At 37.4% G+C, this 17752-nt stretch overlaps 1 protein-coding gene across 1 annotated transcript in view; it reads right to left on the bottom strand.

Moving 5' to 3' along the window:
* Positions 1-11151: 11151 nt before the first annotated feature.
* Positions 11152-17752, bottom strand: part of LOC140150927 (uncharacterized) — a 54196-nt gene continuing 47595 nt past the window's right edge. The window contains exons 25-31 of the mRNA XM_072173084.1: positions 17364-17480; positions 15455-15560; positions 14096-14168; positions 13643-13700; positions 12773-12846; positions 12518-12593; positions 11152-11647 (exon numbers count right to left, since the gene is read on the bottom strand). Coding sequence (XP_072029185.1) covers positions 11369-11647; positions 12518-12593; positions 12773-12846; positions 13643-13700; positions 14096-14168; positions 15455-15560; positions 17364-17480 — 783 coding nt within the window. The 3' untranslated portion in view covers positions 11152-11368. The remainder of the gene's footprint in view (positions 11648-12517; positions 12594-12772; positions 12847-13642; positions 13701-14095; positions 14169-15454; positions 15561-17363; positions 17481-17752) is intronic.

The following is a 17752-nucleotide window of genomic DNA, read 5'->3' as shown; positions in this document are numbered from 1 at the left end:
ATTTTGGAATATATATTAATTATTTAGGAGAGTGTTTTAGGATTTTGTTAGAAACGGATGATTTTTGATCATCTATATGTTATTGTTTTAATGTATTTTCCTGTCATTTCCTGCAAACCTAATAAAGATATTTTGATAATTGAAAATAGTCTGTATCATAAATCGTAGAGGTTGAAAGCGTAACCAAGCGTGCAAAATTATTATTTGCCATGGAACTTCGGTCATATTTTATTTGAAATAAACTGGATGTTAGGATCTGCATGCATGGTATGCATGGTATTGATGGTATACAGACACTGACCTTTCCCTAAAACCAGTAAGCAGCAACTTGTGTATCACACCCGTCATGGGTTCGAACCCTTTTGTTGTATTTTATTGTTAAACCTAAATAGCGTGATTGCTTTTGAATGAGCGGCAACACACATATTTTGTTTGAGGATAGCTGGATCTATCTCCTTCTTTTACATCTTCTCTGGTTACACAATTTGAAACATTGAGGACGTATATTTTTGCAAAGGATTTATCTTGGTCATTTTTAACTGTTACGTGTAAGGCGATTACCATTATGTGGACCGCGCATTGATAGGTACCAGGTGTAGCAAATTTGGTCCCACCGCGGTTTTCGTTGCCGTTTGGAATTATGTTTCGTAGTGACTATTTATCTAAAAAATGATAAAAATAAACTACAACAATAAAAACGAATCATAATATTCATTCCAAAAATGGAGACATAAAAATTTATTGACGCTTCTTCACATCAAATAGGGTCAGTGATCAAGATTTGAACCAGTACCCTGAATCATTTAAGGCGCACGCTCTGCTGACTGAGCTAACGGGTCAGACAGAAACACAGTGTCATTTTGAACAGAAGAATATTCACACACTATGAAAAAAATACAATGGCAGATTTACCAAAATGAGTTAGGTATGAATCGATCTGCAAATTAAGGACAATGACATTTTGAGAAAGAATACCTGACCCTTCCCCCCCCAAAAAAAAATTACCAAAACATTTACCACTCTAGTAATTCTTTCTTTCTTTGGGTTTAATGGCGCCTTCAGCTACTATGGCTATTTGCGCCACTCTAGTAATTATTAACCTAGAGCGTTTTTATAGTGAGCCAGATTATTCGGCTATATTAGCGTATAAGTATACTGCAAAATCAACAGAGGTTATCATATCAGCGACCGCTATACCTTGTTTAGGACTTTCAAAAGAAGTACCTGCATGTGCAACCATCATTGTTTCAAATTAGCCCGCCAAAGTCTTGCAGGTAACTTCGAGGTCGTGCATTGAATTGCTTTGAATAAGGTATACTACGGGAACAGTCGTTAGAAGTCACACATGAGTAAAGTGGGTAACCTCTATTGTTATTGCAGTATAATCTTTCCGCATACAGCCACTATAATCACACTCCATGTAACCATGGAAGAAGGAGCGTGTTTATAGTGAGCCAGATTATCCGGTATTTAGAGTATAAGTACATCTTATACGGTATTGGTCGCCACTATAAACAGACCAATAGCGCTATTTGCCGCACATATTATACGGAACTGATATCCTTCGATATCGATGGATATTGCAGTATATTCATTCCGTATACGGCCACTATAAACAGACAGGGATTAACGATACCGTTATTCAAGGAAGTGGAACAGGGTTGTATAACTCTCCCAGCTCAAATTTATCACTGTAATAACACATCACCTACAAATATGGTACAGTACTGTAGCAATAATGTTAAAAAATAGGCCGGTATCGTTCCGACGGCAAACTATTTGAAACTGTGAAAATATTTGTGCCTCCCACATTGCATTGCGGTGACCTCGAACACGCAGAGTTCAACCACCTCGGATTCAAAATAGCGCTATTGGTTGCCACTATAAACAGCGGAGATAACGGATAAGTCACATTCCATCCTAATCCCATATGCGTATAAGGATACCGTATAAATACCGTACACCACTATAAACACGCTCAAAGAGATGAGAAGGAACCACAACGACTTCGATCGGCCAAGTTTTAATCCGCTTATCTATTGACGCATGAAAAGAAAAGCTATCCATGGTACTTACTTTCATGTATGATCCATTTACCGCGATCGATGCTTGGCGAAATTATTACTGGAAAAAACTATAACAGACCCATCCAAGAACAAACAAACGCTACCCAGAAGTAAGATTATGGAATTTCACTGATGCTCTGAACATGTATAGTAGCTTTGTTTTGGGATCTACAGTCAAACTGTTTTCTTGATCGTGTTGTGTAGAAAATGTCTTTAACACATCGAAAAGGTCATCAAAATCGGCCGGTTTTTTGCTGAGTTTCATCTTTAGCAAATAAGGTAAGATTTTGGTGACTTTAACGATGAAAAATAGATGCAAAATGTTCTTAAATAATGCACAATGTTCCGGTTGAGTCCGGTACATGAAACCTGTTTAATTTAATAGTTTATATGTGTATAATCGTAACTAGCTAACTCGTTTCAGTGCCAAAGACTGCCAACTCTGAGAAAAAAGTCATCAAAGTTCGGGAAAATTGGGCGAAATGGAAGAAAAAGATGTAGGCCATCAATGACCGATGATCACGTCACCAGAGAAAATCCTATAGAGTGCTTGCACGGAAGGTCATTAGTTCAAATCATCCTTCAGACACGCTCCAGAAGACATGCAAATACATGGAGTACAATACCAATCACCTATTTAACGCGGGATATTGATCGAAGTAAATCCTCATGAATAACAATGTCAATTAAATGTCGGTAAAGGGAGTGGACAAAGTGAATGCGTTCGTTGTGGTTCCTTCTTATCTCTTTCTTCCATGATGTAACCTAACTAACCTAACTGTTTGATCACGTCACGAAAGTTTGTTTCTGAATCATTATATGTCGAGGTTGCAGACTCTAACAACACGTATCCTTAATGCTGTTAGGATTTTGCAAGGATGGCGCTCTCTCATTTCTATAAAGTCCATAGCGCCATTAGGCGAACGTTTACGGTATCCTAAAAGAACATCTTTCTAGAAGTATTGGTGAAAAAATCACCTTTTTGGTAAATTATCCCATAAGCCTTTGCGAGTACACCTGAGAACTCGTCATTTGACGTCACGCTGCCTTGCAATGTGCAGTAACGATGTTCGATAAACGATGTGTGCATCGACGCAGATCAGCGTGACGTGAGAAAGAATGTAAATTACAAATGTGGCACCCGTTTAAGGGGGTACTACACCCCTCGATAAATTTGTGTCTATTTTTGCATTTTGCTCAAAAACTAATAACACAGTGGTAAAAAAAGTTATGTATATTATAGGGGCGTGGAATCCAATTACTACACTGGAATTGCAGTGACCCAAGACAAGCGGTTCGTTATTTATGATAAGAAATAAGGTACCGTTAGGATGTACCTCATTTCCTATCATATATACTGAACCGCTTGTCTTGAGTCACTAAAATTTCAGTGTAGTAATCGGATTCCTTGCCCCAATAATATACATAACTTTTGTTACCAGTGTGTTATTATTTTTTGAGAAAAATGCCAAAATAGTCACAAATTTACGACAGGGGTGTAGTACCCCCTTAAAGGTAGAGGGTCCAAATAATGTTTGTCCACACGTTAGCCTACGGGATTCGTCATATGCGGTGCAATTTCGAACTTGCGTGAATAAAAAATGATACAAACGCATCATACTCAAGAATCAAGAGAATCAACTTAACTTACAGCGTTGGAAAATGGATGAATTTAGGAGAATAAAATTCTTGCAAGCAAAATAATTTTAGATGAGTCGCCGCAAGAATAGATTCTCTGTCTCAAATCGATTCTCGCAACGACTCGTCTAAAATTATTCCGACTGTGCATGCTCTGTGTCATTGTGGCCTACATGCATGTATAAAATCATTTTCTTTTAATTTATTTTATAGAGTTATATAAAATTGGTGAAGGAAATTTGTGAGTATTATCAGCGGTTTCATTTTATCTTGAATTTATCGTAAGTGCAGAATTCACTAATAATACCCGTAATCATGCCTTTATTATCAATTATACCTGAATTTTGCAATAAAACATGCATTAGTATAGGGCCTAAGTATTTTAGAAAGCAAATTAAATAGGATTGTAACATAAATTATGTCCAAAACATAAAAGGTCTTGCGAATATTGGGCTATTCCATTTGAAATCCACACTACCCCTGTGGAAAATTTTGGAAATATCTTCCATAGGGGGAGTATGTTTTACAAATGTAATTGGTCAGAGGTAATCATTTTGAAACCCATACTCCCCCTGTATAATGGTTTTACATGTCGGGAGCACGTGTGGCCGAGTGGATAAGGCGCCCGACTCATAATACATAGGTTGTGAGTTCGAGCCCCGCTCGTGCCAACGTGTTGTGTCCTTGGGCAAGGCACTTTATCCTCATTGCCTACTGGGGGATGGGGTTGGGTTGGATTGGATGTTTGTATAGTTGTTTGTTTCAATGTTGCAATATTGGCGCTGATTAAGCTGCTGCCTGCAAATTGCATTGTGTCTGTTTAGTTGTGTTTAATGTTCAATTCTAACAATTTGACCTGCGGGTCACCATTAGAGTTTGAAAAAAAAAAAAAAAAATACATCTTCCACAACTGGAGTGAGTTTTACAAATGGAAGTTTCCCAATTGTCTATTCTATTCAAAGTTGATACTCCCTCTATGGCAGACTGTAGCTAAATCTTCCACAGGGGTAGTGTGGATTTTAAATGGAATAGCCCATTAACAACTTAATTGCAGTGATGCGACAGGTTATGTCGGAGGGAATGATGTGTGAGCCATCACGAAGTATAGCTTATTGGCGGATTAATTTTCTGTCTCTTTAATTTAGAATAATATGTTATTTTTTTTAAAGATTAACATAAATTTATACGTATTTAACTTCCCGTTCCGGAATTCCATCTGAAAATTGCAACGTGCCTGCTTACCATCACGTCCGTGGGGAGAAATGCCTGATGTATAATCTGTGACGCAGCAGCCAAGGGTTTACGCGTGGACAAACTGCAATACTATGGAGGAGAGTCTGCGTATAAAGTATTCATTTATGAAAAAACATCTACAACTTTCATCAATACAAATTAACTACTATTACATGATTATAACAAATACAATGATTCAATATTACGCTTGATTGTATATTAAGGTGAAATTTGTTTTGGTTAAGAAAATTAAATAAATGTATTATAATCACAAAACACCAATCTAGAGGTTCTGAAAAGAATATCGCATTCTTGTATAAGTGATATACAGTTTACATCAACTACACATAAAATACTATTCATGGAAAATCATTTCCATCATCAGCCGCAATATTTTGATATACAGGGTGTCCCAAAGAAACAGAACCCTCATTACGCTCTCTTTTTCCCTGTTTCTGAAAAATTGATCAAATATATTTTGGTATGTAAATAAACCCATATTCATTAGCTTTAACAAACCGAAAAAAATATTTCAATCGGCATACAACATTAGAAGATATGCTCTTTTAAAGAAATGTAGCCGTTTTCACTCTGTCGACGCGAGACGCGGAGGAGGTTTGGCTGCTTCGAAGATTGAAAAGGAGTACGCATACCATGCATGAATATCCACATTCCTCAATGATAGTTTATAAAATAACAAACTTTATTTAGGACATGGGCATTACCGGTGGGCTTACGGGTTATGGATTTTTTAAAGTGTCGTTAACTTGTCGGCAAAATTGATATGGAATGAGACTACTCTTGCTATACTTGGAATTACTTATTTTTATGTTATTTATGTCTTTTTGATTTATTGTATTTTTTACTTTCTTTGTTGTGTCTTACTTTTTTGCAACAATAGTCATTTCGTGTTTTTTTTGGATAAAAGGTAGTCCTGATAAAAATTCCTTTAAAAGGAATAGGGTGAGCAAATTAATTGTCAAGATAAAGGTATAGTTCCATATTGATAAGTCTAAGTATAAAATAAAAAACATGTTTCGCGTCCAGGTTTTTGAAAAAAAGGAGGAGGAGGGGCCTTTTTATTTTGTATCGCAGAATCGATGTAAATACCCATATTTAGAGCTATTTTAGCGTGCACAATAATGCCTGCAAAAAGGAGGAGGCCTCTTTTTATTTGTTGTTCTGAGGGGTAGGCCCCTCTAACGATCTCAAAACCTTCCAAATTGTTTCTTGTATATTGGGAAGGCTATAGAAAGCATCTCAACATCATAGACATAAATTTTAAAAAGTTATAACTGAATTTCAAAATATAACAATATAATTGAAGAAACCTCCAAAAAGGAAGCGTGAGGGGACGTGAAACATGTTTATTTTTTTATTTGGCCTAATGCAGTATTACTTCGATTTTCACTTGTCATCATTAGCAGAGGAGTGAAATTTTGATTGAAAGAATTAAGGGATCTAAAATGAGCGTTTATTGCGTTTCGACAGTATTTTTTGTGGGACATGAAAGCACCTCGGACCTATCGAATTGCATTCTGAATACGAAGCATGTCTTTCTGATATCAAATAATTTTCATTTTTTGAAAATCACAATATAATACAAATTTGATATATTTTTCAAATTTTTGATATATAACAGTCCTCGAAGTAAATTATATAAATCTAATGATATATTCTTAAAGTGTATGTAGCAGGAGGAAAAGCCGACGGTCAATTGAAAATTTTGACCTTTCATATTGAAGATATGGATTTTTTCCCAAAAGACCTAATTTTTTTGGTGTTTTGGGAAAAAAAATCCATATCTTCAATACGAAAGGTCAAAATTTTCAATTGATCGTCGGCTTTTCATCCCACCTACATACACTTTAAGTATAAATCATCAGATTTATAAAGTTTACTTCAAGTACTGTTAAATATCAAAAATATCAATTTTTAATGATTTGCCATAAAATGTGTATTAAATTGCGAATTTCAAAAATCAAAATTATTTGATATCAGAATGACATTCTTCGTATTCAGAATGCAATTCGATATGTCTGATGTGCTCTGATGTCCCAAAATAAATACTGTCCAAACGTTCATACCCCAGCCCTTAAACTAAGGGACGCACCGTTTAATACTGAGGGGGAGGGGTAGGAAGTTGGGGTCGGGGAAAGAATTTTTTGTCGCAAAAGGCGGCAGATTTTTTTAATATCATGCACTTATACACAGTTTGGTGTGGAAGGGTTTTTTAGAGTTAGTGGGGAAAGTTTTTGTTTTTGCTCATGTAGTGGGTTAATTTTGTTTTTTTGAAAAACTTCCAACCCCCACCCTGAGAATCTAATGGTGCGTCCCTAAGAAGGTTTGCGTTGGAAGTTATATAAATGACGAAGAGACCAAGGAGAGCAATCACAATAGGACAACAAAATAAAAAAATAAAAAACCCTACACCATAGGACTGTACGGTACAGGCTACTTTTTAGTAACCCACCTTTTTAGGACTACACAACAAAATAGCCGTATGGCATTTTCCGATATACTCGGTTAGTTTTGTGGGGTTCATTATCGAACCAAACGGTTTTAGCTTGTATTTATATTATATATCAACATAGGCCTATTTGTGATATTTCAAGCATTTTAAAATTTCAAAATAATCCCATTCAATTATACGGCTGACGATGAAAATTTACTGAATTTAGAGAATGCAATGCGGCCACCACCTGATATTTAGAGGAGTATGCCAATTAAACAATGAATCACCACTCACGACTCGAGGTCAAAACCATTATGTAAATAAGATAATGGCGACATGAGTTCATTATTATGTAAATAAGGTGTCATTGTTCAGTGTTTGCATGCGATCTCAAAAAAGGACATGTTGACATAACTATGAGGCTATTAATGTAGCCCAACTGTATGTAAAATCTGGCAATACCGCTAAATCTTAAAGAAATGAAAATATCTGTTGCAATTTTCGGATTTGCATAAAAGTAATTCTAGTTCATCCAAGTTGTAAAACAATTATTTCTTTTAATACAAACACATTCCTTGGTAAAACAACTTTATAGCACTGTTTGTATATCAACATGAAGTAGTAATGACACATTTAAATGTACACTATCGCCTCTGTAGTTTTCTGATTACATAGACAGCACGGTTATTTTATTTTTATTCTGCAACGCTGTGAGGAAATAAGTAGACCAAAACCCATCGCAATAACGCGAGAAATGCTGCGCATAAAAGGGCGGTTTGATTTGTCTTTGGTTCTTCTGAAGTGAGTTTACTGTGCTGTTCTGCCCTCTACCTGGTTGCCTCCTTGACGAATACATGTTTCAGCCCTGGTCCTCATTGCATCAAGTGCGTTACGTGCCCACCTTGTGCGCCGGATACTTGTGAATGCAGCAGTAACACGGTTGCAAAGATGTTGGAGGGTAGCTGGTGATCCTCGCTCATAGTGAATGCGCTCCAAAGCCTAATGCAATTAACTTTCCATTTTAATCTTTGATGTAGCCAAACTTCATCCGTGGACAGAGTGGAAATGGGTACATTTTTTTAAAAGGGCATATCTTGAACAATTGTGAGCCGATTGAAACAATTGCTTTGGTTTCTTAAATTATATATATATTTGATCAACTGTTCAAGAATAAGAGAAAAAGGGGGCCACAAAGAGGGTTCTGTTTTTTGGGACACCTTGTATTTATATTTAATATTTAAATATATTTAATATATATATTTAATTTATTTATATTAAAATAAATACCCAATGAAAGGGTAACTCGGAAATAGCATAACGAGAACCATATTAGACTAAAAATATTAAACTGTGCTTTTGTAGTTGTTGGTGTAGAATGTCGTCGTCGTCGTCATCCTATGGGTCATGACTGACCCGTTGTGAACCTTTTGATGATGTTGTTCCAACTGTGCCTGTCCAATGCAAGACGGCAAGCATTCGTAAGGGATAGTCCATCCGGAGCTTCTGTCTGCCTCTTCTGCGATGTCCTTTAACTTGACCCTGAACTATTATCTTCTCCAAGTTGTCACCATTTCTTCTTGAAATGTCACCAAAGTACTGCAATTTGTTGCAATCAATCGTCTGGCATACGGCATACTGAACATTTGACATACTCACCAAGTTGACTTCTGACAAATTTATTTGTTTCGTGCTCTTTCCATGAAATTCTCAGCATTTTTCGCCAGCACCATTTTTCAAAGTCTCGAGTCCTGGATCGTTTGGCATACTGCACATTTGACATGCTCACCAAGTTGACTTCTGACAAATTTATTTGTTTCGTGCTCTTTCCATGAAATTCTCAGCATCTTTCGCCAGCACCACATTTCAAAGGCCCGAGTCCTGGATCTGTCTGCCCTTCCGACAGCACATGTTTCATATCCATAAAGCAATGGGAAATACCAGGGCATTCATGATGCTTATTTTGGTTGCTCTAGAAACTACTCTGTCTTTCCAAATGTCGGTAAAGGCAATAATGAGTGATCCAAGAAATCTATGCCCTCTCCATCAGCTTTTAACTGCTGGTCTGCTTTCCATTCACAAATCATGGCCTTTGTCTTTTTGACATCAAGGACGGCATACTCCTCACTAGCTTCCTTTATCCTGTTTATTAGGTCTTGAAATTCAGTTGCTGTTCTTGCAATGAGGGTGTTGTCATCAGCGTACCTAAGGTTATTTATTTGTCTACCTTTGATTGATACCCTTCCAAAGATTTTTGGAAGGCGAAAAGGGCCGCACAAAGACCTACGCAATAGCGATCTTTTACACATCTTGATGTACATGCCGTCTACTTCTACCATTTAATCCGGTAGCCTTTTGTTTGTTCGACTTGGCAAACTTTGGCCTAATCCTAACCCTACTGCCCAAACCTTAAGTAATCTGATCTATATCATATATCAATAAGCGGTAATCTGATATTACCGTAGTCACAAGTACGTACCAATGCACCCATAGTGCAGCCTACCACATTGGTTGGAATATTGCATGTCATTCACAGACATTCACTACATTCACTACATTATTTTTTTAATGTTTTATACTAAACTCCTCAAAAAGTTTGGAAACTTTCAAAAACGGCTGTATATCAGAACGTATATTGAAATCTATCTCCATATTGTTTCATATAATCAGTGAAAACATTGTTCTCTTCTGTCAACAATGACACCTCATTTGTGACGATAACTTATTCCACTACTGAGTAACTTTCCTTGACAGACAGAGAGGTCTCAAAGAAAATGTGCCAAACTGATCATTATCTGCGCTCATCTCATTGCTTTGAATGAATGAATGAATGAATGAGTGGGTTAATGCATGAATAAAAGAATGAATGAAAAGTTTGTTGCAGTATATCATTTCTGCAAAACCTTGACCGAACGCAGTTCTACAGGATGATAACGCTCGACTACACAGGGCTTGTAAACGACTTCCTGCAAGGAGAAGGAATTCAACGCATGGATGGCCAGCCAATAACCCGGACTTCTTAAATCCTAAAGAACATCTCTGGGACCAACTTGGTCGGGTTGTGCGCACTAGAGTGACAGATCAAACCACCTTGACTGGTTTAAGACAGATCTTGCTTGAAGAGTGGAATGTCATCCATCCAGGTTGATAAGAAATATGAGAAGAAGATGCAATGCTGTTGTGAGCGTATATGGGTTCTCGACTCGTTATTGATTTTGTTTTTGTTTTAAGGGGGTACTACACCCCTGCCCAATTTTGTGCCTATTTTTACATTTTTCTCAAAAATTACAGCGCATTGGAGACAAGTAAGATATGTATATTATAGGAGCAAGGACCACAACTACTGTACTGGAAATTTTATTTCAGCACAGACAACAGTTGTGGAGTTACAGTCCAAAATGAGGGAAAACCAATATTTGATCAATAAATCAATAACTACTTGCTTTGAGTTGCTGAATTTTCAGTACAGTAGTTGTAGTCCTTGCCCCTATCATATACATATCTTACTTGTCACCAATGTGATAAAATTTTTGAAAAAAAAAGCAAAAATAGGGACAAAATTGGCCAGGGGTGTAGTACCCCTTAATGAAACAGTATGATATTCCTTACTCATGTTTACTGATGCAAATAGCACAGACAATGGCAGATTTGGCATATTTTGTTTGAGACCTCCTTGTCTTTCAAAGACAGTTACTCAACCATAAAATAAGTTATGGTCACAAATTTGGTGTCATTTTTGACAGAAAAGAACAATGTTTGTATTGATATTAAACAATAATAGAATTAGATTTCAAATATTTCAAATATATAGCAGTTTTGGAAAGTTTACAAACTTTTTTTGAGGAGTTTGCTTCTTTAGCATGACATCAATTTTAGAATAAACAAGGACTTTGTTAGTGTTAGATGTAAACAAAAGATCTTTGTAGCTTTAGAATGTATGGTTACGATATATTTTATTCTAGAAATTATTTATAATATACTAGAACATGGACATTCCATATTGTTGTTGGAATGCCATCGGGTATTGCTCTGGAAACTGCTGTGGGAAAAATCCAGGTGGTGGTTGTTGCGGTTGTTGCCCCCGTCGAAATGGATGCCTCCGTCGAATTCGAAATGGAAGCTCTTGTCTCGCTCGTCCTCTTAAGCAAAATCTCTTAACCAATTCTATCACAAGTACGCCGAATTCTAAGAATGTTATAAGCGAAAAACCAATATAGAGACCAGCCGTTCCTCCTACATCACTAAATAAACTCTCCACCTGAGAAGTAATATCAATGAAACAGTAGATAAACAGGGAATTAGGTGCTAATATATATTTGGATCAATAATGGCTTTTATTACATCTTCTCTGATTTAGCATTCAATGAAGACATCATCATTGTTGTGTGTTGGGGTTGTTCGTGTAACAGCACCGGCGTGTCCAGGATCTGTTCCTGCGGGGGCTCAGAGGGGCATTCATTGTTAAGCGGTGGGCTTAATGGCTAAAATCGCCAACAAACGGCTGATTTTACATAATTTTTAACAAAGTGCGAGGGGGGGGGGGGCTTCAGCCCTCAAAGCACCCCACACGCCACTCAAGGGTGTGGCATGTGGTGTGCTAGTGGTAACTGCGATTATGCGTATCAGGTCAATGCGAATGAACGTTCTTTTGCAGGATTAGTATGAAGGGGGAACTTCTATTTCTTCTGTATTGCTTCCTTGGTGGATTTCCTTGTGATATTGGATATAAATCAAGAAGAGTGATTATCTCTTTAAGGGGGTACTACACCCCTGCCCAATTTTGTGCCTATTTTTGCATTTGTCTCAAAAACCATAACGCATTGGTGACAAGTAAGATATGTCTATTATAGGGGCAAGGATTGCACTGGAAATTTTATTTCAGCACAGATAGCAGTTGTGGAGTTACAGTCAAAAATTAGGGAAAACCAATATTTGATCAATAAATCAATAACTACTTGCCTTCAGTTGCTGAATTTTCAGTGCAGTAGTTGTAGTCCTTGCCCCTATAATATACATATCTTACTTGTCACCAATGCACTATAATTTTTGTGAAAAATGCAAAAATAGGCACAAAATTGGCCAGGGGTGTAGTACCCCCTTAACCATTCAGTGCAAAATGAATACATACCGAGTACGCTGGTACCTCTTTGGTTGTTGCGTAATTCAACTGTTCAAAAAAGACTTCCAGTCGGACTAAGTTATCACTACAAACAAACCGGATCACAAAATAATAAATTACATTTGCTACTTATAATTATAGTAGAATATAATTACGACTGAATTATGTCAACTTATGTAGCTGGAGTGAAATGATGCCTTTTTTAGAAGATTGGTTTAACACAAGTTTCTTCGAATATTCGAAATAATCAGTATTGCTACTTACTCTATACTTGTTCGATCATTAATATTTGCTGTTGAAATTGGATTTATTGCGTGTATGAATCGAAGTAAATGATCCTGAAAAGAAAAGTGAAAATGTAAGTAAGTCATCCATCGCATGTCTCTAAAGAATCTGCGCCACTAGAAATCTTTATATCATTTCATCAAATGCAGTTAGGGACCGTTCACAAACACTTGTATGGGGGGGCTGATGCAAACAAATTTTATCGCGAAATTTTTTCGGGCCCCCTTTACAGACCTAAAAATTTCAGGGCCCCCCTTTTGACATGAAAATTATGGGTCAACCCCATAGAAAAGCATATAAACTCAATTTTCCCAGGAAAATTTGTTGTCATTTTTTTCAGGGCCCCCCCCCTTAGGAGGGTCAAAAAATGTCAGGGCCCCCTTTTTGCATCAGCCCCCCTTACAAGTGTTTGTGAACGGTCCCTTAATACCGAAAACACAATTTGAAAGGAATTGAACACTAAAATCATCTGAGTATCAAACTGTTAATATTTCCTATACCAGTGGCGTAGCGTGGGTCATCATATTGGGGGGTCTGAATTTTGGTGGGGGACCGGGTCTGATTGGAGGGGGGACAAGCCGTTTTTCGGCCAATTTCCTATGGGATTTAAATTTTTTTTAGATCGATTGGGGGAGGGCCAGTGCCTAACACCTGCTTAAAATAAAGTAAGATGGAATTTACTAACGAGAAATACCATTATGTTCATCCGTATCCATTAGATCGGATGCATATCTGAGCACATTCAACTAATTTTACTTCAGTGGATTCAGCGTGTCATTCTTAAGGAACCTAATCCCCTTTCGTGTTCAATTTTTAGAATTTACATCAGCGCTAATCATGATTACTTACTCTGTAGACGTTTGACGGCCACTTGGATGTTGACGTAGTTTTGGTATACGTTTTAGAACTGCGATAAAAAGAACAATGTTGTATCATTCGTTCATACTGTTTTCTTGGCAATGGCATATGGTGTACAGGGCTCAGAAACACATGGCCAATGTCCGATATTTTCAAAAATGACATATTGGTATCAAAATTTCCTGAAACAAACTCTCTTTCCACTAACACAAAGCCATATCTCCGTTAAATTGTCAATATTCTTTTTCTCAAAATAAACTTACGACTTTGTGTCTTTAATCACTCGATATATATATAGTAGTCATTTTACCACATTGGCACTAGGTAAGCGCAAGCTGTATTGATGTGTTACGATAAAGACTAAAACCGGTCTTCTTTCTTCGAAAAAATATAAAAAAGGCTGTTTAATGTTTTTTGATACTATTTATGGTATTAAATACAAACCTGCATTGATTTGGACATCCGCATTTAAGTAAGTCACTTTGATGAAGAATCCGCATCACCTGTTTACAAACATCTGTAGAGTGAATGATATATATAAAAAAAACAAGGAGCTTAGATATGAAGGAGAATGTATGGTGGTATCAAAGACTGAAAGCCCAACATGCATATTGAAGGTGAAAGATCAAAGAATTAAGCAAGTTTCCTCCTTCAACTATCTTGGCAGTCTAATCACAGAAGATGCAAGATGTATTAAGGAGGTTAAGAGAAGGATTGCACTGGCTAAGTCTGCGTTCTCAAAATTAGGCAAGATCTTAAAAAACAGTGCCCTCAGTATAGAGACCAGAATTCGGGTACTCAACTGCTATGTCGTCCCTGTATTAATGTATGGAAGTGAAGCATGGTCAATAACAACAGACATTAAAAGAAGATTGGAGAGCTGCGAGATGTGGTTCCTTAGAAGAATGATGAAGATCCCGTGGACTGATAAAGTGTCTAATGACGATGTCCTAAGTAGAGCAAATGTGAACAGGAAGCTGTTACGTGAAATCAGAGTTAAGCAGCTCAAATTCCTTGGTCATATCCTCAGAAAGGATGGTTTCGAGAACCTAGTATTGACAGGGAGAATAGAAGGAACAAGGAGCAGAGGCAGGAAGAGAGTGATGTGGTTATCAAATCTGAAAGACTGGCTAAAAGAAAGGGGAGCTGAACATAAAGCGACAGAGCTTCTGGAGATGGCTTATAACAGAGAATTGTGGCATGACATGATCGTCAACGTCTTAGGATATGGCACCTAGAGAGAGAGATGAATAAAACACCTTAAATCGTCGGTCGCAACACATAGTGGCGTACGTGAATGACAAAATACGTCTCCGAGCAAAACGTTTTTGAAGGATATGCCACTAGTAACGGAGTCGATACTCGTCCACTTTATCTCTCAGTGGCCCAATTCCATTTAAAATTGAAGTTTAAGGTTCAAACCATTACACTGTATCTTTAATAGGAAACAGGGAAAAACTATTATAGGACAATAGCCAGCTCTAAACCTATACGCCACTATGTGAAACGGAAAGTTTGAAAAATCACTCTACGCCACTAGGTGTTGCGACCGACGAAATGATAGAGTTGCCTGATTGTACAGCTGTAGGTGTCGATCGCACGACTCCATGAGCATTTATTGGCAACAATTTCCAATATGTCAGCCCTCTAATCAGACACAATAAACGCCGCAGTGCGTTGACAGAAATATTAGATATTTTAGAACACACAACGTTCCAATGGTGGCGGGCCTGAATTCGTGAGCTTTTATTCGGCCCGAATTTAACGGGATATCTACGCGCAATCTGTTCTGGTAAACATTACCTTGTGTAGTATTGGAAACATGACATCTGGGCCCTTTCAGTTGTATTGTATCTGAACACTGACAGAATTTCAATATGTTCTTATGAAGACAAGTGCGGAGGCATACCTTATAATAAATGAAAAATAGAAAAACGAGAAACATTTTTAGTTAATCATTAATGGGCAAATTTCAAACCATGCTTCTACATGTATAAAATTAAACAGTTAATAATTGTGTTAAGAAACAATTATTTTAATAGTAAGTTATGTGCCACAATAAGGAAATCTTGCATTGTAATTGGAACAAAGAATATATATTTGACTTACTAATGAACCACGACAGATTTCATCTAAAAGAGAGCTATAGATATACATACACAATATGCTGAGCGCGGATAGCTAACAATACTACAACCATACCGCGGAATGTGGGCATGTTGCCTATGGTGGTTGATTCTAGTAAGGTGTGCGTGAGCGGACGCAAAAAGCGCGTGCGTACTCAAAGAGACTTTGCGCGTATGTTGAGCGATGTCGCCAGGTCTGAACGTACCGGCGCGGCGGCGTCTGCTGAATTCAAGTACGCTGAGAGAACACGGCTTTGGAATATTCTAATTTATATACCTCATGTATAGATGCCTGTAATCTGATTGGTTGAAAGTGCGGTCATTGAATTAGCTATGCTCCCTTTGAGTTGCGAATTCCAAACGTACGTATTGTCAGCCCGTAGATCTATTCAAAATCCCGTCACACGAGAGTACGTTTGGAAATCGCAACCTCTCTTTTTTTTATACTATTGACCGGGCAATAGTAATTCTAAAATCTCTTTTGAATACTATCGCTGTTTACAATGCGTCACCACTGCCAAGTGTGACATTAAGACTGTAGTAGAGACTGATTTTGTTTTGGCGATGCCAACACCGCGAGTTCACCGAGCTGGTTCAAACAAAACAAGCAAGCACAAATTGTGGCCAAAAAGGACTGAATCAGAAGCGAAGTGCGGTTCCAACGTGTTGATGAACCGGATGAAGATAATCTACCAGCTGTGTGAATTATGCAGTGCAGTAAAAATACGAATGGAAGCTTAAAATCGTCAAAACTAGGCTTATGGCTAAGCTTCAAAATCATCGTCACGGACATTGAATTCTAGAAAAATCACACTGAACGTGGCCATTATATCGATTGATAACACCGCAAATATGAGGATCATCTGGAGGAAATAGTTCGTACGAATAAACAAATGCTTGCCCCTGAATCCAACCATAGTTCTACACACGAATAGCAGTAATGAGTATATTTATACTTGTGTCACATAGAAAGGAAAACGATCATAGTGGGCTTTTTTTCGTTTTTGAAATGAAAACGATAAACGATCATAGTGGGCCTTAGTCGTTTTTCTTGGTTGAAAATGAAAAATTAAAAACGACTGGCTGGTCATATAGACAAATCCAACGAGCCAAGTCATTTGGTCGGCCATGTTTGGGTCCCCGCAGCACCAAACTGGTGTTGTGACTGCCCAATCGGGTGGATTTAAAGCCGCTTAAAATTCGATGTTAGAATCTTTTGTGTTGTAAACTGTCATCATTCTTTTGTCTACGTGTAACACGGCCGCATCATTTCACATTTTAGGTGAGATGGAGCCGACGGGGACCTAAATATGGCGGCCATTGAGGTGTAGGAATGCGTGAAATTGGATTCGTCTATACACGGACCTGCTTAATTATATAAATGCTTTCGTATTTCTGTTGTTTCTACATGGATTGTTTGGGCCGAAATGAAAAAAATCAATTGTCTTAGGTAAGATCATAACATTTTATGGTCGGTTAGGTTACGTCAATACAAAATCTTTTTAGTCATATATCAATAAACGTTTTAAAATAGGCAGTTTTATCATGACAAACAAGCAAGTTAGGAGGGAAATAATTAAACCCACCTGTCTATCATACGCTTCGTTGTCTGATTGTACGATTTCACCACGCTCCAAGATTTCCATTTTTGTGTCTGGTGAGGCGCAGTCACCATAGAGACCTCCTAATCTGGATATATTTTCCTAGGAGAGAAACATTCATGAACTGTGTTACTCAGAAAGTTTAATTAAATGCTTGTAACTTTACTCATCGTTCTTTCAATCAGGCAGATCTCAATAAACTAACCCTCTCAGACATCAACCCATTTTCTTCATAACTCATCACTTCTGATTAGTGCTTGCAGAAACATGTAATATTAACAATGAGGGCGCTATTTATTTTAAGTTTGCATATTCATACGTGGTATAGACTTTAAAACTGCACAATGATTAGTAAAACGGACAAATTCAATGAC

This window comes from Amphiura filiformis, chromosome 4 (assembly GCF_039555335.1).
Source record: "Amphiura filiformis chromosome 4, Afil_fr2py, whole genome shotgun sequence".
NCBI classification, from domain to species: domain Eukaryota; kingdom Metazoa; phylum Echinodermata; class Ophiuroidea; order Amphilepidida; family Amphiuridae; genus Amphiura; species Amphiura filiformis.
Note: the sequence above shows the minus strand (reverse complement) of the source record. Positions and strands in the feature narration are given on the sequence as shown.